The sequence below is a fragment of the Sceloporus undulatus genome, chromosome 1, assembly GCF_019175285.1.
Source record: "Sceloporus undulatus isolate JIND9_A2432 ecotype Alabama chromosome 1, SceUnd_v1.1, whole genome shotgun sequence".
Classification (NCBI taxonomy): domain Eukaryota; kingdom Metazoa; phylum Chordata; class Lepidosauria; order Squamata; family Phrynosomatidae; genus Sceloporus; species Sceloporus undulatus.
The window spans coordinates 75,970,617-75,995,518 of NC_056522.1; the positions used below are offsets into that span (position 1 = coordinate 75,970,617).

General features: G+C 43.2%; 1 protein-coding gene across 8 annotated transcripts in view; it reads left to right on the plus strand.

Moving 5' to 3' along the window:
- PDE10A (phosphodiesterase 10A) overlaps positions 1-24,902 on the plus strand; it is a 398,987-nt gene that overhangs the window by 289,224 nt on the left and 84,861 nt on the right. For 7 of the 8 annotated variants that reach the window (XM_042479399.1, XM_042479409.1, XM_042479371.1 and 4 more), the window contains one exon: positions 10,118-10,146. In XM_042479399.1, coding sequence (XP_042335333.1) covers positions 10,118-10,146 — 29 coding nt within the window. Of the gene's footprint in view, positions 1-6,124; positions 6,148-10,117; positions 10,147-24,902 lie in introns of those variants that run through there. The other variant, XM_042479420.1, reaches the window with a different exon arrangement.

Below are 24,902 nucleotides of genomic sequence, written 5' to 3' on the forward strand. Positions count from 1 at the left end.
GCATTCGGTGACATTCCTGGCTGCGGTGATGAGCCAGCTTCCAATGGAGTGGGCCTCGTCCCTGATTTCAGTAAGGGTCCTCTGTACTTCGTCTGGGACGTCAGGAATGATGGGAGAGATGCCCTCCATCAACGTCTGCACGTAAGCTCCCATACAGGCCGTATAATTGGTGGCCTTCGCTGCCAAAGTGGCTGCCGATTATGCCTTACGGGCCAGTGCATCAATCTTCTTGGCCTCCTTGTCCATCGGCGAGGTGGCCTGGCGCTGGGTAGAGGTCTGCTGGGCACCCTCCACAATCGACGAATTCTGACGCGGGTGGGCGATCAGCCAAGGAGCGTTAGGTGCCGAGACCTTGTAGAGGGATTCTATCTTCTGCGGAGGTCCCAGAGGTGAAGAAGGGGCGTCCCAGGAGCGTTTCAGGATCGTCTCAAGAGAAGGCAGAAACGGAATGACCGGAGGTGTCTGGACCCGACCGTGGACCTGTCGCTCGACTGGGTCTTTGGCATCTTCCTCACGGTAGGCCAGCTCAATGTCCAGAGCCCTGGACATTTTAATCACATGTTCCCCGAAGGAACGGACATCATCCGACGGGGAGGCGGCCTCCGGATGGTGCAGATCTTGGGGGGACTGGTGAGGAAGATCATCGTCCTCATCGGAGTCGACAGGAGGATCCGGCTCGGAATCCGAGGATTCGACCTGAAGCACTACATTCACCCTGGACCTGTCAACTGAACGAATCACAGGTGGAAGCGAGGCCGTCTTCGAGGTGCCCACGGGACTGGAACGTCTCTCATCCCGGTGCCGGTCTTCCCGAGGGTGATCGCGAGTGGAAATTTTAGTCATCGCCACCTCCTTAGGGACCTTCATATAAAACTCATCCGCTTCAGAGTCGTAATAATATCCACCATCATCCGGACCTTGAGATGGAGAGAGAGGGGCTTCGAGATGGAGACCTGGAGCGCTGGCCCTGAGAATCCTAGTCCTCCGACAGGAGAAAGGGAACGGTGGTAGACGCCGATGGCCCTGGAACCGAGGATGGTCGCTCTGCATCCATCACGTCCCTCATGGAAGCGTGGTCGTCATGAGGGATAAGCGGCCACTCCTGATGGGATGCGGAAGGAAGGGTTCCCTCCATTAGAACAACAGACGTAGACTCCACACGGGGACGAGGATGGTCTCTCCGGTCAGACTTTTCACCAGCATCTGCCCTCTTAGATGGGGACTTGTTGTAGTGGTCCCGCGAACGCTTAGCCTTCTTGGCAACCGACACGTCTGGAGTCGAAAGTGATGCCTGCCTCTTCTTGGCTGACTTCAACTCACGCGGGGCATCAGGCGGGAAGAAAAGGATCGGCGACTCCGAGATCCTCGCTCCAGATTTGGGGGCATCCTTCTTGTGAGAGCCAGCCTTCGCCTTCGAAGGCTCGGTACCATCCGCTCTGGCCGGCTTGGAGCGATCCTTGGAGGATCTGGAGCCGTCTTTGGATGCAGACGGGGCTGCCTTATGGGCCTTATGGTCGGAGACCGCCCGTGTAGATGACGTCGAGGCCTCTCCGGGGACTCCCTGGTCTCGTGATGGAGTCGAGGCGGCGGCCGAACCCACTGACCCTGATTTCTGAGGGTGTTTGGTGGGCTTGGAGGTGGCACTGGGCTTCGTGGAGCCATGGGCCACAGTGGAACCAGAGCTGGGCTGCCCGGATGCCAAGGGCGATGCTGTAGACGGCGGGGCACTGGCCGGACCCTTGCGGATGGGAAGAGCCGGAGCTCCAGCAGACACCGAAGGAGCTGAGGACGGGCGAGGATCCCCTTCCCGGATTTTACCCTGGGCAATCGCGGACGTCAGTCGGGATTCCCTATTTTTCCTAGCCTGGGAAGACATTGACTTACAGAGAGGGCAAGCCTTGGCATCATGGTTTCTTCCCAAGCAAAAAAGACAGGAGGTGTGCGGATCCTGCACCGGGACTTTTCCCCCGCAAACATCACATTTTTTAAAGGGAGGAGACATCTCTACCGAAGTCGACATGTCAAAAACGAGATCCAAATCGAGGTCAACAGTCCAAAAGTCCAGTACACGGGGGAAGAAGAAACGCCAAAGTCCAAAAACAGTCTGAGTCAAGAAAAACCAGTGATCCAAAACGAGCTAACAAGAGCGAAGTTCCAAACAGCAGCCAAACGTGGCGGAAAAAAGGAACTGGGGAAAAGAGCAGGAACCGGGGCTTTATAGGAGGTGGGCGGGGTTACCACCAAAAAGTTTCTATATGTTGCAAAGTGTACTTTGCCCAGTGTTTCCAGAAGTTCCCGAACACCACTGCACAGGCGCAGTGAAACCCATTTGTATGATTCGCAGAGACCACAAAGAAGAAAAGCGGTTTATAAATAAACAATTTATTATTATTATTATTATTATTATTATTATTATTAAAAGGTCTTTAAACGGAGGCTGGATGACCATCAGTTGGGAATGCTTTGATTCAGAGTTCCTGCATGACAGGGGTTGGACTGGATGGCCCTTGTGGTATCTTTCATCTCTATGATTCTATCATTCACTGTTAATGAATCTGAGTTTGTGGATCTGTTCTGATTCTGCTGTTTCTCTTTCCAATCTTCCTTTGTAGGTTTTTTTTTTCAAGGACCACTGTTCTGAGATCTGAAATAGAATGTCCAGGGAGACTGAAGAATTATTCAACAGGTTTTTGTGTATTCCATTCCTTATGTCTGATTTACATTATCCTCTGTGCTACAGATTGTCCTGTTTGCCCAGAGTAGAGTGCAGAAGTGCATTCTTGATAGACGGTGGCATATATCACATTAGACGATGAGCATATGAAGGTACCTCTAATATTGTGGGTGATGTGATTAGGTCCCATGATGACATTCTCTGAGTAGATGTGTGGGCAGAGTTGGTATCTGGGTTTGTGACAAGGTCTTGTACTCATTTCCCCATCCATGCTGTTTGTCCTTCATTAGGTAAGTAACTGTGTGAGATTGAGAGGCTGTCTGCAGGCTGTAAAGGCCTGCCTCCAAGAGTCCTTGAGAGAGCAGCATTATTGTCCAGTATAGGTCTTGTTCATTGATGATCTATCTAGGTGGTCTAAGTTGGGATCTGTATGTGACCACTATTGGGATTCTATCATTTTCTGTCTTCAGTCTGTTCAGTAATAGATTAATCCTGGGTACAAGTCATGCCTTGTTGATTACTTAAAAAAATTCATATGGTGAGTGCTGTAGCTTGAGAAATGCATGTTGTAATTCCATGAGTTTGATGTCCCTGTCTTGTGAGTCTGAGCAGATATGATTGTATCAGAGGGCTAGGCTGTACACTATGGATCTGGTAGTGTGGTCAGGGTGGAAACTGAAGGCATGTAAAATATGTGTAGTGGCCAATGCGTTTGCATTAAAGTGTTGTGCTTAGATGTCTGTTGTGTAGCTGTATGGTGGTGTCCAGAAAATGAACTTGTTCTGTTGATAGTTCTTGGCTGAGATTGATTTTAGGGTGGAAGTTGTTGAAATTCTGGTGAAATGTCTTGAGTGAGTCCTCTCCATGAGTCTAAATTATGAAGATATTATCAGTGCACCTCAGGTAGATAGGAGATTTCTGGGTTCATTAGTTAAGGAAGTGTTGTTCTAGGTCATCCAAGAAGATGTTGGCATACTGTGGTGCCATGCATGTGCCTATGACAGCACCAGGGAGCCCTAGTAGTGCAGTGGTTAAATGCTGTACTGCAGCCAAAATATTGTGAGTTAGATCTTGCAGGGCTCCAGGTTGATGCAGCCTTCCATCCTTTTGTAGGTCTGTCAAATGAGTACGCAGCTTTTGACTAATTGACTAACACACTGTAAATTGCTTAGAAAGTGTTCAGCACTATAAAGTATAGAACTATAAGTGCTATTGCTATTGTTAACTTAAAGATACTGTATATGATGTTCCCAAAGGTGAAGTAGTTGCGTGTGAGAACAAAGTCGCAGACCTTGATGGCTAGGTCTGTTAAGGACCTATTTGGAATGATATTCCTGACAGTTTGTACTCTGTCCTTGTGTGGAATGTTAGTACAGTGGGCCCTCCTTACGTGGGGGATCCGTTCCAGATCCCCTGCGTAAGGGAAAATCTGCCTATGCTCGAGCCCCATAGGAAATAATGGGGCACGTGCATGTGGCCATTGTTGTTTTCCCCAAGTGGCTTCCACGTAAGTTGGAAGCCGTGTAAAATGCGTCTGCGTGTGGTGCAGGCGCATTGTATATACTCACACCATATCTTTAGCATTTTAAAGTGACACAAGGGTATGCCACAGCCCATTTCTGCCAAAAGACACATGTTAGGAGATTACTTCCCTTAGAATGTTACTTAGAATCATAAAATCATAAAGTTGGAAGAGACCACAAGGGCCATCCAGTCCAACCCCCTGCCATGCAGGAACTCACAATCAAAGCATCCCCAACAGATGGTCATCCAGCCTCTGTTTAAAGACCTCCAAGGTAGGAGACTCCACTACACTTTGAGGGAGTGTGTTCCACTGCCGAACAGTCCTTACTGTCAGGAAGTTTCTCCTAATATTGAGGTGGAATCTCTTTTTCTGTTGCTTGCATCCATTGTTCAGGGTCCTGTTCTCTGCAGCAGAAAACAACCTTGCTCCCTCCTCAATATGACATCCCTTCGAATATTTAAACAGGGATATATATCATAAATTTGAGTATTGTGTTGTATATTGATATATATAGTTGTTGTATATTGATATAGCATCTACTGTTGTGTTGTGGTGACAGAGGTGATCCCTGTGAGTTGTTGTCCCAACTGGTGTCGCTGTCTTTGAAGTGTTCCTTGAGGCATAGGCGACAAAAGAAGACTTCTTGATCACCACAGAAATATATCTGGGGGTTTGGAGGGGCAGAAGGATAACACCTGTGATAGAACATACTCCTCTGCATGACTCAGGGTGTGGCTTGGTAGATTTACAATATTGTTGTACGGGTTCATGGTACTCCTGTTATGGGTTGTGGATTGTTGTAATAGTAAGAAAAGCTTCTTTTCCTCCTTTTTTGTGAGAAAAATGAAATGTATCTTGTATATGGTTTCCCTGTTCTTGGAGAAGTTATGTACACTGATGGTTTGTGTAGAGGGCTGGTTCCTTACTTGTGCTTCTAGACTGAAGATTTCTCTCTTGGAATTTTTTCATTTGCTGTACAGGATGCTGGTCAGATGTTTTAGTATGGATTGAGTCTTTCTTATCTGAAATGCTTTGGAACAGAACTATTTGGGGTTTGGGATATTTCCCCCCCAAATTTGTTAAACCTGTATTTGCATATATGCACATAATGATATATTGTGCTAATGGGAACCAAGTCTGAACACATAATTCATTTATGTTTCATATATGCTTTGTATACATAGCCTGAAGGTAATTTTATACAATATTTTTAATGATTTGTTTTTGTTTTTGTTTTTTTGCACGAAACAAAGTTTGTGTAGACTGAACCATCAAAAAGCAAAGCTACCCAGGAAAAACATGTTGGTTTTTGGAATATTTCAGATTTTGAATTCTCGATAAGGGATACTCAACCTATAGCTTTCTGCCCAAGAATAGAATATTAGAGACTGTCTGGTAGTTATCAAGGATGTTGGGATCCAGGGAGGTCTTTTTTTAATAATGGCTTCACCACAGCTTCGTTTAGGCAGGATGGAAATTTGCCTTGCAGTGAAGCATTCAACACTCCTTTTACCTACTCAGCCGGTCCCCTCTGGCTGATTTCAGAAGCCAAGAAGGGCAAGGATCCAGTATGCACGTGGTGGCCCTCACTTCTCCAAAGATCCTATCCACATCCTCAGGCTGCACAAACTGAAACTTATCCAACAATGCAGAACAAGCAGGTGCTGAAATTATATCCACTGGACCTGAATCAACTACACCATCCAAATCAGAGTGATCCAAGCTATTTTGTCCGCAAAGTGTCTTGCAAATTCTTCACAGCTGTTCAAGAAATGATGATCTGTCACTTAATCTGGGTTTTTTGTTTATGTTTCTCACTCTTCTTCTCCACCATGCTCGCTGCCTCACCATGCTGGCTGCTCCATTTGTGGGTTATGTTAATTAAAGAAAAATATGAGAATTGGATTAAAGATTTCAAAAGATTATATTTGAAGGCAAAATCTGAAAGGTAGGGCATTCCACTTTCCTCAATCAATCCTTTAAAATTGTAGCAACTTTGAGATTGTAACCTTCTTTTCTCGTGTGATGAGTAACTGGGACAGAAGGTAGAGAGAGCAATGTTCTGAGAAAGTTAAAAGAATGACAGTGTTTTGGTCAGGAATGTGGTGTCCAGTCACAGATCTACCATGTCATTGTAGAAGTCTAGGTATGGGTGTCATGACAAAATAGACAAACTGATATATCTGCCACTAAGAATGTGGTCAAGTGTTAGAAGTCAAGTCAGATGCAGCTAAGAGTTCAAAGAGCTTTCCAGTCAGCATAGGAAGCACCAGCAAAAGGTCCTCCTAACAGGAAATTGAAGTGGCAGAAGGTGGGTGGAGATTGATAAATCCTTTCATCGGGATCTTTAATGTAAGATGTGTAGGTTTAATTTTCCCTTTTATATAGACTGAAAAAGATGCCAAAATTCTGTGGTTTTGGTAATGGTCTTCTCATAAAGATATAAATGGATGCAGCATGTAATTTAGGATTGTGGACTGTATATTAATTTTACAGAGAAAGCCATGGCTAAATTAACTGGAATCAATACTTTCATTTGATATTTAGGTAGATCACAAACTTGTTAATAGCTACTCCTTGATTGTCAACCATGCATGTCATGAATTTTGAGCATTCCTTATGTACTATTTTTAAAACCTGGCAATACTAAGGGTATATAAACCAAGAGGCTGTCATGGGAGAAGGGTTAATGTGCACCATGATGGCAGTAGATTTTAAGGAGGAGGTGAATAGGCTCAGCTTCCCCAGGTATAAAATAAAGGAGAGGATGCTTTGAAGGCCTGTCTGTTGTATTGAAACATTTTTGTCTTGGAGGCAGGAAATGGAAGCCACCTGGAAGTGTAGTATCACGTCCTTAACAAGATTATTTACTTCTCTCTGGGAGGATAGGATCTTCCAGGTGGTGTTATTAGGTCCTGAGGTCTATGTTACAGACTCTGCTGTTGTTCTGTGGGACTAGAGGTGGCAGTGAGCACTTCTGGAGAGTTGGAGTAAAGGGCAAACTACAATTGATGAGACAATCATGGGGTGATGAGGATGTATTGAGCTTTGTCCTTGGGGAGCTTCATTACCACCTTTGTGATGAGGAGTATTGGGGGGGGGGGGGAATGCATAGAGAAAAGGGCCTTCACCATTGTGTAGGAATTTATTCCCTAGCATCCATTTCTTTCTGAGGTCCCTGTTGCAGAACCTGGTGTGATGGGAGGGTAAGGAAACTTGAATCTAATTAATCTACATAGTACAGACTGTATGTTTTGTCAGAACTGAACTGAAATGTAGTGATGAACATTCCACTGCAGCAGTAGTTGGATAGAGAACCAGCCTAGCCTAGGATTTCAGCTACAGAATACCCATTGGAAGTAGTAAAGAGGATTGGGAGGCATATTACAATCTCTGGAAGAAGAAATTGAAGAGAACACGCAAAATTTTAAATAGGGATTGCTGCTTGTCAGGCAAAATGTTGTTATACCATTACCATCTGTGACTTTGTGTGGGAGTTTTAATTCTTGAGTAAAATTAGGCAGAGAAATATGTAACTATTTTATCTTCTGTTTAGCATTGTTCAAATAGAATATGTATTACATGATGTAATGCCATGATGATTGACAGAGGCGCGTTACAGACAGGCATAAGGGACATCCTCAGGACGTCCTAGGTTTAAAAAGGGGTGTCACTTCTTGACGCCCCCAAGCCTAATACGTCCTGAGGACGTACAAGATGGCGGCACCCCATCTACATGGGGGCCACCATGATGGCGTCACGAACGTGCCACCTCCAAACGAGGCGGCGCGGACGTGACGCTGTCATGCCACACGAGGGCGCTTAGTGCGCCCTTTTGTCGGCGGAGGAAGGAGCTCTGAAACGGAGCTCCTTCATGGTCTTGCGTCGCTGGGCTCAGCCTTTAGATGGCTGCGCCCAGCGACGCAAGGGAGAAAGGGGCCAAGCGGCCCCTTTCTCCTCCTCCCCGCCACCGCGGGGTGTCCTTGGGGCTTGAAGCCCCAAGGACACCCCTTTCCAGGCCTTGGGGAAGTGGCCTTTTGCCGCTTCCCCGCAGCCTGGAAAGCGGCGGATAGGGGCCTTAGCGGCTGCTGCTCTGGCCACTGAGGCTCCAATCCGGCGGGGAAAGGGTCGGGTGCAGGCTGCCGCTTTTCGGCAGTCTGTAACGCACCAGAGAATCCAAAGCCTCTGTCATTATTGGAAACATCTGGATCTTTTGGGAAGAGTGTATCCCATTTCAAACAGGCTGAACACCAGAATCCTGGATAGACAAGCGACCCTCTAACAGTACATCTGTGTTAACTGGATTAAGCTTTGATTTATGATGCGGGCACACCGTATTTTCCTCACCCAGTGCAATACATTGTTATTGTTGCCTTCAAGTCATTTCTGACATAGGCTCACCTTAGGCTCACCATATTATGTTTTTTTTCCCCACTGAACAGGTGTTTTTAAGCACTTTCACTTCTGCTGCACTGAGTCTGATGATTGCTGTGCGACATTCTGAGAGAATGTCACTTCATTGCATAGTATAGTATACAATGTAGTACTCCTTCATCCTTGCTGCTTTTCTGTGGTTCTTTTGTCCTAGGGATCTGCAATTCAGATAGCATTGCAAGGAAAGGCAGGAAACCATGCAGGTTTGTGTCTATGGCCTAAAACAAATGGGCCCAAAGAAGCAGCTTCTCATCAATTTGGGGATGTGGTATTCCAATGATGCATGTCCCTAAAGCGGCCAGAAGCCATTCCAAGGCCACCAAAGGTGGTCTGAATCCACCAGAAGAAGGAGCAGATTTAATCTGCTTCTGGCAGCAGCCCACTTGAGACCACAGTGGCAGCCTGCTTTGAGAGACGACTGTGTGGCCACTACAATCCAGGGCCAATTTGCAGCCAGAGCAGCTGGAGGCCGCTCCTTGCCACCCATCTGCTTTGGGACTTTGTGATGAAAGGCTCTGTGGACCTTTCTGGTATGCCACAATGGTTTCCTGTGGTACTGTGGTTTGCCTGTGCAACTATGTTTACATGCATAGTGTCATCTGTTACATCAGACTCATGATAAAAAATAGGTATTTCAGTATCCCCTTCATGATCATTTCTCTTTATAGCTTGGATCCAGACTTTCTGAAGGACTGCATTTCTCTTTCCATTAGAGCTTTTAAGATCTTCAGGAGAACCCTTTTTCTCTATCCTGGGATGAGCTTTTAACTGATTGGGATGGGCTTTTAATGGTGTCGTGTGTTTTTGTGGTTTGTATATAGTTTTATGAAAAACTGCATTTTAATGATTGACTTTATAAATTGTTTAGTTGATCATTAAATAACATTTATATTTACACTTTTATTGATAATTTTGTATAATTGTTGATTTGTATTGTTTTTTAATATTTCGCAAGCTGCCTTGAATCTCATTGTTAGGGAGAAGATGGAATAACAACAACAGCAACATAATTAATCACTAATTCTTCCTAACAAAACTTGTGTAAACCCTTTAAAAGATCATGGGGTTGTCAGAGCATCTGGGAAGAAGAGGGCAGAATGTAACACAACTTTGTAACTCAAATTGATGATAGAACTCTCAGTGTAGGTACTTCAGGATACAGGTCCTTCAGGGTGGACATTTTCCCAGGGTGAAACTAGTGTATTTTTTCTTGTTAACACAAAGTGATTTTTAATTGTTTATAAGAGGAACATTCATTAATCTGTTGAATAGATTTTAGTGTTAACTTTTTTAAAAAAAATAATTAGTATTACACTGAAAAAAATGTGTGAGGAAAAAACACACCTGAAAATGCTTTGCTGTGATAGACATATAAAACTGTTCATGAAAGCATCAGAAAGATAAAAAATACGAATACAAATCTTGTTCTACAATAAGTTTTGCATTTTCCAGAGCATCTAATTGTTTCCTTCCTTTTTCCACAGATGATTCAACTCCCAAGCATGTCAACAGGGTAAGAATTGTACACTTGTGCCTCTACAACCTGGAAGGTAAAATTGTGTTTCAGAGACTCCCTGTTCCTTTGAGCTTAATTTCCTGGTATGTTATACTTCATTCACTGAGTAGCTCGAGAAAAATTGGTGTTGAGCACACTAGTAATGTTCAGAGCTATTGAAGTAATAGCACTTAGAATATCAGGCAATATATTAAAGGAACAGTGCAGTGCAACAAATTTATTGAATCTGAAACTATGACCAGCCCTAGCTTGCTCAGAAAATTAAGTAAGCATTTTGATTACTAAACTGAAGATTTGAGAAGAATAATTACTATCCTCCACAAGTTTTTCTCTTTTTCCTATTCCTCTGTCCTCCACTGTTTAAGGTTTAAGCCCTTTTCCTTCTCCAAGGAAAGAGGGTTGAAGAACCAAGCATGGCTTATAGATACGGAGAGCCATGAGTGCCATTGGGAATAGATCTTTCTCTAAATAAGGGCAGCCCATTTCAGTATGGAAGACTTTCAATTTCATTCTCTTCCCTTTCAAATATGTGCATCTCTAGCTCTGACAATGGGTAAACCATTGAAAAGCACCCTTGTAGGGAGGAAATATCTAGAGACATAGCTACAAGTAGGCAAAATGAGAGCATTGTCAGGTTGTGAACTGGTTAAATGCTGGTACTGCAGCCACAATGTTGTGAGTTCAATCCCAGGGCTCCAGGTTGACTCAGTCTTCCATCCTTTCACAGGTCAGTAAAATGAGTTCCCAACCTGCTGGGGACAATTGGCTTAGAGAGTGCTTAGTTCATTAAGATGTGGAATAGAAATTTAAAGTGCTATTGCTATTGCTATCAAAATAAGAATTCTTCATCCCCCAGTGCCTAAATTTATAGCATTGCAGTAACTTAAAACTTCAGTTGAGCCTTTACGAATATTATTTAGGTTTCCAAACAAAGGAGAGACAAAGTTACCATGGACAAGTGAACAAAGCAAATATAAGCATGCTAGTTGCAAACAGTTTTCTGCATCTTATTCTTTGTTCTGCTAGAAATTTGGGGACTCAAGGAAAATTTTACAGACGGGCATAATTCTTATTTGGGAAGACAATGCTATAACCCCCACCTACTGGTAACATAGGCCGTATACATACCAGCAGAAAGTGCCAGCCTGTGGGTAGAGTCAGGACTAAGCGTCCTGATGATGCTTGCCCTAAATTCACCCCCATGGCGCCATTTTGTGTGTGCCAGTCCAGACGGTGTGCAACATCATGACACACCTCTAGTGCAGCATCCAAATGATGAAGCGCTAAAGGGGGGCCATAGAGCCATGCTTTCACAGCTATGGTGCCCCTTGGAGGACGCAAAAAGGAGCCGCTTTTTGCGGCTCCTTGTTGTTGTGCCCTCCAGAGGCCATATAGAGGCTGTGGCATGAGATTGCTGTGGCCCCAACCTGGCCAGGAAAGGGGTGGCCTCACGCTGTCCCTTAAGGGCATTCTGTACAGCCCTTTAACCCCCTAGAAATACCCATTGTAGAAGAGGCAGGAGGGAAGTGAGTGCTTAAACAGTAATATTTTCCACTAAAATCTCAACGTCCCACAGCTGCATTTACCAATGTTAGTGTTCTAGATTTCTGCATACCTACAAACACAGGATTGGGATAAAAACAGTGGAGGAGAGAACTAGGGTTAAAATTCATGTTTAATAATTTTATCTGTTCGTGGATAATTTAATCTGTCAATTGTTAGCAAATTGCCCTTATTGAGATCATTTTGCAAGGGTTAAACAATCAGGTTAACATTTCACACAACCTGCCTTCGAATATGGAGTTTTCTTCACCACCACTACTACAGTTCTGTATACACTGCTTTTGTTCTTTTTTGGGTGAGGCTATTCCTGAGCCTTGTTGTGTACACAATACACAATGTAATGGAACATTGTAAGTGATGGCTAAAAGAATAATTCCTGATTTCTAATGCTCTTTTAAATTATGTTGCATTTAGTAGTAGCATACACAGAGTGATCAGACTAATTGTCCAGTTTGATTTTTTCTTTTCTAGATTAAACTAGTTAATTTTCTAATAATATCTTAGAGCTTTTGCATAAGCATAGCCAAAATTAAAGTCATCACTTTGTATGTGAGTATCTCAAATGCCAAACTATTACAATTTTTAAAATGAAATTATGTATTCATTCAGAAAATGAGAGCCTCTTTTACTAAAATACAACAGTTGAATGTCAGTGCGTATGTGTATACATTCTCTTTAGCTTGGGGAATCAAACTAAAATTTAATATAGGTACTGTATAATTGGTGATACTAAGTACTGTATGTCAGGGATGATGGGAGTTGTAGCTCTTCACCTCTGGCTTGAACTCACCACCGGGTTGTGCACCGCGCTGACCAGTTTTGGCCAGTGGTTATAGCTTAGCAAGAGTTACAGAGAATAGGCTGAAGACCCCGACAAACTCTCCAAGCCTTCTCACTCTTGCTTCCACAGAAGTCTTCACCCTTCTTGAGGATCCAGCTGGCTCTTGTAGCTTCACCCAAGACACCAGACAACTCAGTAGTCTTAAATAAAAGATCTACTTTATTCTACTATATACAGCTCCAAAACTATCCAACACAACAATACTCTACTCCTCACTATCCACTCTACAACCCACAAAATACATTGGGATGCATAGTCATTATTATAGTCAATGCATGGTACCACCCACTGTTGTCTGTTTCCACCCAGTAGGCGTGTACATCATTCTCATTGGTTCTCTCGGTTCATCCCACAATTAATGATTTCATCATCTCAGCCTTGACCACTTAACAATTGTCAGGTGTGTCCAATTATCCACTTTACATTTCTTGTCCTTGGCATTCAGGACTTATTAATTGTATTACCATTTACACCTGTGTGGTTCTCAATTGGCTTCTGCTGAGTCACCCTGACTCTCACATACATGTTTTATTTCATTTACTGTATATCCCATGTTGCTTTTTCCTTAACACTGTATACACTCAACTATAAGTCAAGAAATTTATGCTCCATAATGGACTCCAAAATCATAGGTAGACTTATATATGGGGCAGTAAGTTAATACTGCGTATAAAATTCCTAAAAGAAGTGTCCACCTTCCTCTGTAGCCAGGGATCTTTAAACAGCTTCCTGTTTGAGTCCTCGCGCGCCCCCCCCCCCCCCCCCCCATTATCCATACAATCCACCCTGCACACTTAGGTCCTTTGGGGAAAATTTACTGCAGCCAAAAAAGACTAGGCTGGCTGCAGTTACCCAGAGGGCCTTTTAATTTGCCACTCCCAAATTATGGAATGGCCTGGCGGAAGAGATCCAACAATGTTGCCAATCTTGATAGCTTTAGAAAAGCTATCAAGATGGATCTTTTCCAACAGGCCTTCCCTGAATAAGTCATTCTGTCAGCCTGCTGATACGGACCATCTTGCTGGTACCCTAAGATACCCTGTCTTCCCTGTCTCTGATTGGTTTGATGAGTGTTTTAATTATTTAGGGTGTAATGTGTTGTTGTTATGTTGAAATTATTCTTGTGGGTGGGGGGAAGGAAAGGGATAGTGGAACTTACATTTTAGATTGTATGAATTATATGTATTTTATAGTGTAAAAATTTATTATTGCTGTAAGCCACCACAATCCTACAGGAGAGGCGAGATAAAAATAAATACAAATTATTATTATTATTATTATTATTATTATTATTATTATTATTATGTATCCCTCAGCCTTCCCTTGTAGCCAGAACTAACAAACAGCTGCTGAGCCAAGGGACACACACACACAGAGTATGCCCTTGGTAAAGGAAAGAGAGAGAGAGAGTTTGTGTGTGCATGTGTGGGTGTGACAAGGTTTGTTTCCCTATTTTCCATGTTGAGACTATGACCCTTGAGAGAGGGAGATGTAGGGAGGGAAGTGGTGTTTTGTTCCCCCCTTTAAATCTTTTGTAACATGCCCCAGTGTTTGACCCTTGACTTATCCACGGGTTATATCAAAATCCATGATTTTGGCACCCAAAACTGCCCTCAACTTATACATGAAGTTGACTTATACATGAGTATATACGATAATAAATTGATAGAGTTTATTTTTCATTGGAGGAGGAAAAGAAAAGAAAAGCATGCCATCATTTTAGGTAGATATAAACTAACTGGCTTGAAGCTTCATTATTATTATTATTATTATTATTATTATTATTATTTTGCATTGCAAATAAAAAGAGTTTCCATTCATAGAAGAAAAGTTGTACCCATGGAAGAAATATACAGTCTATAAGTGGCAGTTTTTCTGTAAGCACTACTTTCCTTCCATATGTTAAAACTTCTTCCTTTCACAGAACCAAATTTAAGATCCAAGCCACTGCATTCATTGTGGTTTTCAACCATGGTATAGCGGACTGTGACTCTGGAGACCAGGGTTCAAAACCCTGCTCAGCCATGGAAACCCAATGGGCGACTTGAGCAAGTCACTCTCTCTCAGCCTGAAAAGGAGGCAAATGCAATCCCTCTCTGAACAAATCTTGCCAAGAAAACCTCATAAATAGGTTCACCTTAGAGTCACTGTATGTTGGAGTGACTTGAAGACACAGAACAACAACAAAAGTACAGTGGGCCCTTGTTATCTGCTGGGGTTTGGTTTTAGGATACCCCATGGATAACAAAATCCGTGGATGCTCATTAAATATAATGGCAGAGCAAAATGGTGTCCCTTATATAAAATGGAAAAATCAAGGTTTGCTATTTGGAATTTTACTTTTTTGGAATATTTTCAAGCTGTGGATGCTTGAATCTGTGGATAAAAAAAAAGTGGCTATGGAGGGCTGACTGTACAGTCAGACATACTGTACAAGTGTATTCTTGACGCAGGCACCTCACATTCAAAATGTTTCCATAGAGGTAATGAGGAGAATTTTCTATTAATCCTTTTAAAGAAATCAAGGATAGGTACAGGTGGCCCTTCTCTTACATGGGGGATCCGTTCCAGACCCCCCCCCCCATAAAAGAAAAAACAGGTAAGCTTGAGCCCCATTGGAAGTAATGGGGCTTGTATTCTGGCCCATTACTTCTTCCATGGCGTGCGAGGCTTACTTCCGGCACGGCTTCCAGCATATGTGGAAGAGGAATTCAAACAAATCACACGTGTAGGGGTAAAGTCAGAAAATATAAAGTGCAGAATAAGCTAAGGCTTGCTAGAGAGGTTAAGAACAATCGAAACGGCTTTTTTGGGTATGTTCATAGCAAAAGGAAGAAAAAAATGGTAGGCCAATGCATGGAGAAGGTGACAAAATCCTAAAAGGTAACAGAAAACACATAACTGTTCGACACCTTCTTTGCCTCAGACTTCTCAAAAAAGGAAAAGGGTGCTCAACCTGAGGAAAATGGAGTAGAGGACACAATAGGGGAAACATAGCACAGAATAAGTAAAGACATAGTACAGGGATATCTGGTTAATATAAATGAATTTAATTTAAGTCTCTGGGGCTAGATGAACTAAATCCAAGGGTATTAAAAGAGCTGGCAAATCTTAGAGCCATTGGCAATAATGTTTGAGAATTCCTGGAGAACAGGGGAAGTCCCAGCAGACTGGAGGTGGGCAAATGTCTTCCTCATCTTCAAAAAGGAGAAAAAAGAGAATCTCAACAATTATCATCCAGTTAGTCTGACATCAATACCAGGAAAAATTCTAGAGCAGATCATTAAACAGAGTGTCTATGAACATTTAGAAGGGAATGCGATAATCACAAAAAGACAACATGGCTTTCAGAGGAACAAGGCATGCCAGACTAATCTGATCTCTTCTTTTGATAAAATTATCAGCTTGGTAGATGAAGGGAATGCTGTAGATATAGCATATTCTGTATTGATTTCAGTAAGGCCTTTGACAAGGCTCCCTATGATATTCTTGTGAACAAGCTAGTAAAATGTGGGCTAGACAATGCAACTGTTAAATAGATTTGTAATTGGTTGACCGGTTGAACCCAAAGGATGCTCAGCAATGGCTCTTTTTCATCCTGAAGAGAGGAGACCATTGGGATGCTACAGGGTTCTGTCCTGGGCCCAGTGCTATTCATCATCTTTATCAACAACTTGGATTAAAGAATAGGGGGAATGCTTATCAAATTTTCAGATGATACCAAATTGGGAGGAATAGCTAATTCCCCAGAGGAAAGGATCAAAATTTAAAATGACCTGAATAGATTAGAAAGCTGTGCCAAAACTAACTAAATGAACTTCAGTAGGGAGAAATGTAAGGTACTGTACTTAGGCAGAAAAAATAAAATGCATAGATATAGGATGGAGGACACCTGGCTTAACAAGACTACATGTGAAAGGGATCTAGGAGTCCTAGTAGACCACAAATTGAACAGGAGTCAACAGTGTGATGCAGCAGCTAAAAAGGCCGATGTGATTCTAGGCTGCATCAATAGAAGTATAGTGTCTAGATCAAGGAAAGTAATAGTGCCTCTGTATTCTGCTTTGGTCAGGCCTCATCTGGATGGCCCTTGTGGTTTCTTCTAACTATGATTCTATGATTCTTTAACCCCAGATTCCTAGATCTGATGAAATATAAGTGCCCTACAATAAATTCCAGAGTGAATGTAAGCAGCCATTTATTGTATCACTGTGATATTAGTATCAATTGAGAACCAAGTTGTGTAACCAAGAGAAACCCATGCAAGTATTTTCCATTTTTGAGGGATGGAACATATTATGTAGACACATCTCTACATGACATGGGAATGTCATGTAGAGATGTGTCTACATAATATAATGTTCCATCCCTCAAAAATGGAAAATATTTGCATGGGTTTCTCTTGGTAGCACAACATAGTTCTTTCTAAGAAAAATGTGTTGGATAGGAAGGAGGAACTGAAGACACTCCCCCCCTTGCCTTTTCACATTTATATCTTTTATCATTATTTATTTCTTCATCTTACCACATTTCTTTATTGTTTTATGAGTGGATCATGGTTCAGTGCTGAAGGCCATTTTTTAATGTTTGTGTTTATATTTTTATCTTATATTTCATGTTTTATTTTGTGAACGGTCCAAAGTTCTAGTCACTGAGTGGCACATAATTGTAGTAAATAAATAAATTTTAGCAGAAAAATCAACCTGAGACATGCATTTTTTATAGTTCCTTGATACATGATCATTTAAATAAGCATGCCTCCAAACTGTTGTGATTGTGATACAACATTGTGAAATTTAGCCATTGAATGCTAGTGTTGTATATTCCATAGTTTCAGTTTATTTTGCCATGCCAAAGTTCATATATGAATAACAAGATTTACAATGCCAGTGGTTAACCAGTATGCAGTTGAAATAGAAAGTGACAATATGCTGCTAAGGTTTGCTCACAGTTTTTCCTCCTGCTATTACATTAAGGGCATCTTTGTGTATTTATTTATTCCCAATAAATTAAAAAATGAGAGTCAAAGTGAATTAAAATTAAACAAATGGAATTATCATTTTATAAATATAATCAATGCAAAATTAAAAGCCTCTTCTACAGTAAGTCAAGCCATTTGCCAAAGGCCTGCCTCAGTAAAAAGGTCTTTGCCTTTTTATTGAGGGATGGAGCCAGTCAAATCTAGCACATGTACAGTTTGTTGTTTTGTTGTGTACCTTCAAGTCTTTCGCAATTTATGGCGAGCCTAAGGTGAACCTATCATGGCAAGATTTATTCAGAGAACGTTTGCCTTTGTCTTCTCCCAAGGCTGAGAACATGTGACTTGGCCAAAGAACACCTTGTGGGTTTCATGTCTGAGTAGGAACTTGAACCCTGGTTTTCAGAGTTGCAGTCCAACACTCAAACCACTATGCCACTATGTTTAAATTTTATGGAAATGCTCTTTCCACACTGGAAATTCTTTAAAGTAAGAGAATGTGTGCCTTCTAGTCATTTCTGACTTAGGTGATGAACCTGTCATGTTTTTGTGGCAAGATTTGTTCAAAGGGAATTTGTCATTGCCTTTCTCTGGGACGACTAAATAATTTCTACAGCCAAGTGGGGGTTCAAACTCTGGTCTCGCAGAGTCCCATTTCAATACTCAGACCACTGAGCTCTGTTGCTTTGTAAAGGAAACTGCAACAATCAAATCAGTTTAAGATTTGCATGATAAATGTGCCCAAAGGCACAAAAAGTAATTTAAGATAAACTAAAGTTTAATATGGCTTGTATTAGCCCATGTTGAAGGTATAACATACTAAAATGCATATGTGTTTTTTTTTTGGGGGGGGGGGGCTACAGATTCCTCACATAGCTGTGTCTGCTTTCTTACACTAACCCCTTGGCTTTCAGCCCTGCTTAGAGTTTGTTATTTAGAGTTTAGAGTTTGTTACATGCTGCCTGTAGGTGTAGAAATACCTGCTGTTGTGTATTGTATATTAGAAGATGCACAGGTTACACTTGTGACTCAACTCCTTGTGCTCATTAATAATAGATCTAGATGGCATGCTTTGGGTGGGGCGTGCAAACCCTGAGACATATTGGCTCCACATGGCTTCCAAACTCAGGGCTTGGACTACAAACTCGCAGACATGCTGGTGGAATGCTTTAAAACTTTACTGAACTTCAGTCACAAACCCAACACCCAAACATAAAACCCCCAGTTCCAGGCGTCCTTCCATTCCTTCACGGAGACTCCTTCCCAAACTTTTCTTTTGGCCCAAAGCACTTCTCCAAAATCTCCAGCTCACACTTGTCCCTCTCCGATGGCTCTGCACCTTGCTCCCACAGCAGTTTAGGATCACACCACTCCCCTTCCAAGGTTCCTCCATCCTTTCTCCGCCACCTCCCTTCCCGGGGATATCTAAAGTCCCCTTCCTCTTTAGGGTCTCGAAGCTTTACCTCTAGGTGAGGTCCCACTCTAAGCAGCCCATGTCTTCCTTGAAGGGTCATGGGGCGGCCCTCTCTCGAGGGAGTTCTTGTCACCTTTCCTGGCCCTGCTCTGACTGCTCCCCACATCATGTTCTTCCACATCTTCCCTCCTCCACACGTTCTCCTCTCCCTCACCTTTTATACCCTTCCCCAAGGGCCTCGTCCCCTCATCCTCTACTTCCCCTGGGTCCTCCTTTCCCTCCAGTGGTATCTCCGCCCGACCAATCCTCTCCTCACCCCCCTCCCTGACTACTCTAACTCTTCGTCTGAATGTTAGAACTTCTAAGCAGGCAGTTAGTGATACCACATGGTTATATTGTGTCTATAGGCTTGTATGCATAGATCAAAAGGCTTGTGTTGCCCCTGGCCTGGCATAGTCCTGTATAGATAATGCAGGACATTAGCCTTGGGCTGGGATCGGCCAGCTTGGACACCAGTCCAGTAATTCTGGACTGTTCCCAGGGCCTTAGTCCAGTGCAAAAAAACCTTGTTGTTTGCAGAGGAATTTTCTTGAAACTCCACAGTGACAGCTGGCACACCATATGACCTTGCATGTCCTTTACCTGCTTTTGCCCAAACATCCCAGAAGACTCCCATTGTGGTCTGTGGCATTTGATGGGGGTGGCTGGCCACGTGGGTGTACCCAGGTGTCCAGTGTCCGTCTTATTGAGCTATGATACGAATCTTCTGAGAAGACATAATGGCAGAGGCATGTAAAGAGGGTGTGGTGGTAGCAGCTTTATGGTGCAATGTCATATGTATTTGTAAAAACCTGTCTGTTGCTGTGCCAGCCCAGTAACTGACCTGGGTCAGAAACAAGAGCAGGATAGCACGGGCTTGACCCATATCGTCCTGCCCATCTGCTTAGGCCCCTATAAGGTTGTGATATGAGGAAATAGGAAAATGACAAGTACAGCTGTGTTATTTATTCTGAAATGCAGCCAGTTTCTGATGCCTTCCTACAGACAGGGTTAATTTCACATGTCATTATTTCATGAAGGTAAACCTATTCTCTGAATTTGTTTCTGTATGTTTTCATCCCAGGAGATTATGGCTGTAGTAGGCCTTTGAAATGGGTTTCGGAAAGGAACTGTTCAGACATTCCAGCTAACTTCTTAGGTGATGTGAGATATATAGGTCTCACATAGAGATACAGATTTTGGCCTAGTAATGACTCCATGGCTGACTGATAGGATGGATCTTAGAATATCTTTCTTCTTAGAAGAAAGAATATTTGACTTCTGTGAGTCACATCTGTGAGTCACAAGGGGGCGGAGCTAGCAGACTAGCTTTATATACCAACTTCCAGAATTTTAATTTTCTTTAACTCTGCTCAAGTGGCATCAGGTTAGGATCAGATATTGAAACAGAACCTTCCCTTTAAGTGTAAGATAGCAGCCAGTACATTCCTTTAAAGAAGTATTCCCACTAGATTGACTGTTATATTCATTACTAAAGACTTTGCAGTATGGACAGCGAGGGATCTGCTGCAGTCACCTGCAACTCTTGTGGGATGTTTCTCTTCTTGCCTACAGAAGTCGAGAACTTCACATGCACCAAGTGCAAGTTGGTAGCACTCTTGGAGGAGAAAGTGCAGCAGCTGGAGGCCAGAGTAGCTACACTTCAGCATATTAGGGAACAAGAGGATTTCCTGGACACAATAGAACTAACCATCTTGGATGAGTACCACGCAGAGGAAGATGCTAAGGTGGAAGAGGTCACTTGCCAAACAGAGGAGGCAGACAGCTGGAGGAATGTCACAAAGAGAAGTAAGCCAAGAAGGAATTGTTCAGGGAGCTTGCAGCTAGAGAATCGATTCGAAGCTCTTTCCCATATCAAGGAGGATGAAGAAGAGCAGCATGGACAGACTTCAGGGACAGAGCAGGGGAGCCTGAGAGTCCCACCCGAGGGAACAGTCGCTGCTAAGCCTCGGAGGAGGCGTGTGGTCGTAGTGGGGGACTCCTTGCTGAGGGGTACAGAAGCAGTGATTTGTAGGCCTGACAAGATGTCTCGAGAGGTGTGTTGTCTTCCAGGTGCAAAGATCCGGGATGTGACAGAGAGGCTGACAAGACTGGTGAAGCCTACTGACAAATACCCCTTCCTTTTGGTCCACGTGGGAACTAATGATACTGCAAGACACAGCCTTCAGAACATCAAAAGGGATTACGAGGCGCTTGGTAGGAAGCTGAAAGGAATGGATGTACAGGTTGTCATCTCGTCTCTTCTGCCAGTTGAAGGGCATGGTGCAGGAAGGGAGAGGAAAATAGCGGATGTGAACAACTGGCTTCGCAGATGGTGCCGCCGAGAAGGATTTGGATTCTTCGATCATGGGCTGCGGTTCCATGAGGAGGGACTTCTTGCAACAGACGGGTTGCATCTCACGCCAGTTGGAAGAAATGTTTTTGCCAACAGTCTCAAGAACTTGATCAGGAGGGCTTTAAACTGAGTTCCGAGGGAAAGGGAGACAATATTAAGGAAGGCGAAAGGGATGGCGAAAATAGTCAAACTGACATAGAGGAAACAAGGCAAACAGTGCAAGGACCCAACAGTGGGAGGCAAAAAAACTTGCACAGGCAGCAAGTAAAAGGGAACCAAGGTCTGCGATGTCTCTACACTAATGCACAGAGCATGGGAAATAAGCAAGATGAACTCGAACTCCTAGTACAGTGGTGCCTCGGGTTACGAAATTAATTCGTTCCGCCGCGGCGTTCGTAACCCGATGCATTTCGCAAGCCGAAAAAGGCTTTTCCAAAGCGCGGCTAGCGGTCGCGTTTGAATTTCGCGCCGAAAAAAATTTCGTAACCCGAAAAAACCTTCGTATCCCGGAACAGTTTTTTCCAATGGAACTTTTTCGTATCCCGGAAATTTCGTAACGCGGTCAATTCGTATCCCGGGGTACCACTGTACAACAAAGCAAATATGATATAGTAGGCATCACTGAAACCTGGTGGGATGAGTCTCATGATTGGAATGTGGAAATAGAGGGGTATAACCTTATTAAGAGAAATAGGCCAAACAGGAAAGGAGGAGGAATAGCACTATATGTCAGAGATATTTACACCAGTGAAGAGATCCAGGACATCAATCATGGAAGCCAGGTGGAGAGCATCTGGATAAGAATCAAAGGGGAGGGAAACAACAAGGATGTTACGGTGGGAGTCTACTACAGACCCCCAAGTCAGACTGAAGAATTGGATGATATCTTTCTAGAACAGATGACCACACAGTCAGAAAAGAGAGATGTAGTAGTGATGGGCGACTTCAACTATCCTGATATTTGCTGGAAGTCAAACTCAGCAAAATCCTCAAGGCCTAACAAATTCCTCACTTGCCTGGAAGACAATTTCATGGTCCAAAAGGTGGAAGAGGCAACAAGGGGGTCAGCTATTTTAGATCTGATCCTAACCAACAAGGATGACTTGGTTAATGGGGTGCAAGTAGTGGGATCATTAGGTGGAAGTGACCATGTTCTCCTGGAGTTTGTAATACAGTGGAAAGGAGAAGCCAGGCATAGTCAGACACGCATCCTAGACTTTAGGAGAGCGGATTTCAGTAAACCTAGAGAAGTATTGAGGGCGATTCCATGGTCAGAAATACTAAAAGATAAAGGAGTTCAGGACGGATGGGACTTTCTCAAAAGGGAGATACTGAAGGCACAATTTCAAACAGTTCCAGTGAGAAAGAAAAATGGGAGGTGTCTCAAGAAACCAGGATGGATGACTAAGGAACTTTCAACCGAGCTAAGTTTGGAACGGAACATGTATAAGTAATGGAAAAAGGGGGAAATCACAAAAAAGGAATTCAAAGAAATAGCAGGCATGTGTAGGGGTAAAGTCAGAAAAGCTAAAGCGCAGAATGAACTCAGGCTTGCTAGAGAGGTTAAGAACAATAAAAAGGGCTTTTTTTGGATATGTCCGCAGCAAAAGGAAGAAGAAGGAAATGGTAGGGCCACTGCGTGGAGAAGATGGGAAAATGCTAACAGAAGACAGAGAAAAGGCAGAATTACTCAACACCTTCTTTGCCACAGTCTTCTCAGAAAAGGCAAAGGGTGCTCAACCTGAGGATAATGGAGCAGAGGACAGAATAGGGGAATTTCAGCACAGAATAAGTAAAGAGATAGTAGAGGAACACCTTGTTAATCTAAATGAATTTAAGTCTCCGGGACCAGATGAACTCCATCCAAGGGTATTAAAAGAACTGGCAAATGTAATATCGGAGCCATTGGCAATAATCTTTGAAAACTCCTGCAAAACAGGAGAGATCCCAGCAGACTGGCGGAGGGCAAACGTTGTCCCCATCTTCAAAAAGGGGAAAAAAGAGGATCCCAACAATTATCGTCCAGTTAGTCTGACATCAGTACTAGGAAAGATTCTGGAGCAGATCATTAAACAGAGAGTCTGTGACCATCTAGAAGGCAATGCCATAATCACAAAAAGTCAACATGGGTTTCAGAGAAACAAGTCATGCCAGACAAACCTAATCTCTTTCTTTGATAAAATTACCAGTTTGGTAGATGAAGGGAATGCTGTGGATGTAGTATATCTTGATTTCACTAAGGCCTTTGACAAGGTTCCCCATGACATTCTTGCAAACAAGCTTGTAAAATGTGGGCTAGACAAAGGAACTGTTACATGGATCTGTAATTGGTTGACCGGCCGAACCCAAAGGGTGCTCAACAATGGCTCCTTTTCATCCTGGAGAGAAGTGACCAGTGGGGTCCCACAGGGCTCTGTCCTGGGCCCAGTGCTATTCAACATCTTTATCAATGACCTGGATGACAGAATTGGGAGCATACTTATCAAATTTGCAGATGACACCAAATTAGGGGGAATAGCTAATACCCCAGAGGACAGGATCAAGATTCAAAATGACCTGAATAGACTAGAAAGCTGGGCCAAAGCTAACAAAATGAAATTCAACACGGAGAAATGTAAGGTATTGCACTTAGGGCGGAAAAATAAAATGCACAGATATAAGATGGGTGACACCTGGCTGAATGAAACTACGTGTGAAAGGGATCTAGGAGTCCAAGTAGACTACAAGTTGAACATGAGTGAACAGTGTGATGCGGCAGCTAAAAAGGCCAATGCTATTTTAGGCTGCATCAATAGAAGTATAGTGTCTAGATCAAGAGAAGTAATAGTGCCACTGTATTCTGCTCTGGTCAGGCCCCACCTAGAATATTGTGTCCAGTTCTGGGCACCACAATTCAGAAAGGACATTGAGAAACTGGAGCGTGTCCAAAGGAGGGCGACAAAAATGGTGAAGGGTCTGGAAACCATGCCCTATGAGGTACGACTTAGGGAGCTGGGGATGTTTAGCCTGGAGAAAAGAAGGTTAAGAGGTGATATGATAGCCCTGTTTAAATATTTGAAAGGATGTCATGTTGAAGAGGGAGCAAGCTTGTTTTCTGCTGCTGTAGAGAACAAGACCCGGAACAATGGATGCAAACTACAGGAAAAGAGATTCCACCTGAACATTAGGAGGAACTTCCTGACAGTAAGGGCTGTTCGACAGTGGAATGCACTTCCTCGGAAGGTGATATAGGTTCCTTCCTTGGAGGTCTTTAAACAGAGGCTGGATGGCCATCTGTCAGGGATGCTTTGATCTGGATTTCCTGCATGGCAGGGGGTTGGACTGGATGGCCCTAGTGGTCTCTTCCAACTCTACGATTCTATGATTCTATGATTCTATGACTGTCTGGGAAATTTGAAAGTTTAAATCAGAATCATAGAATTGAATAATAGAATCATAGAGTTGGAAGAGACCACAAGGGCTATCCAGTCCCATCCCTGCCATACAGGAACTCTCAATCAAAGCACCCTCAACAGATGGCCATCCAGTCTCTGTTTAAAGACCTCTAAAGAAGGAGACTCCA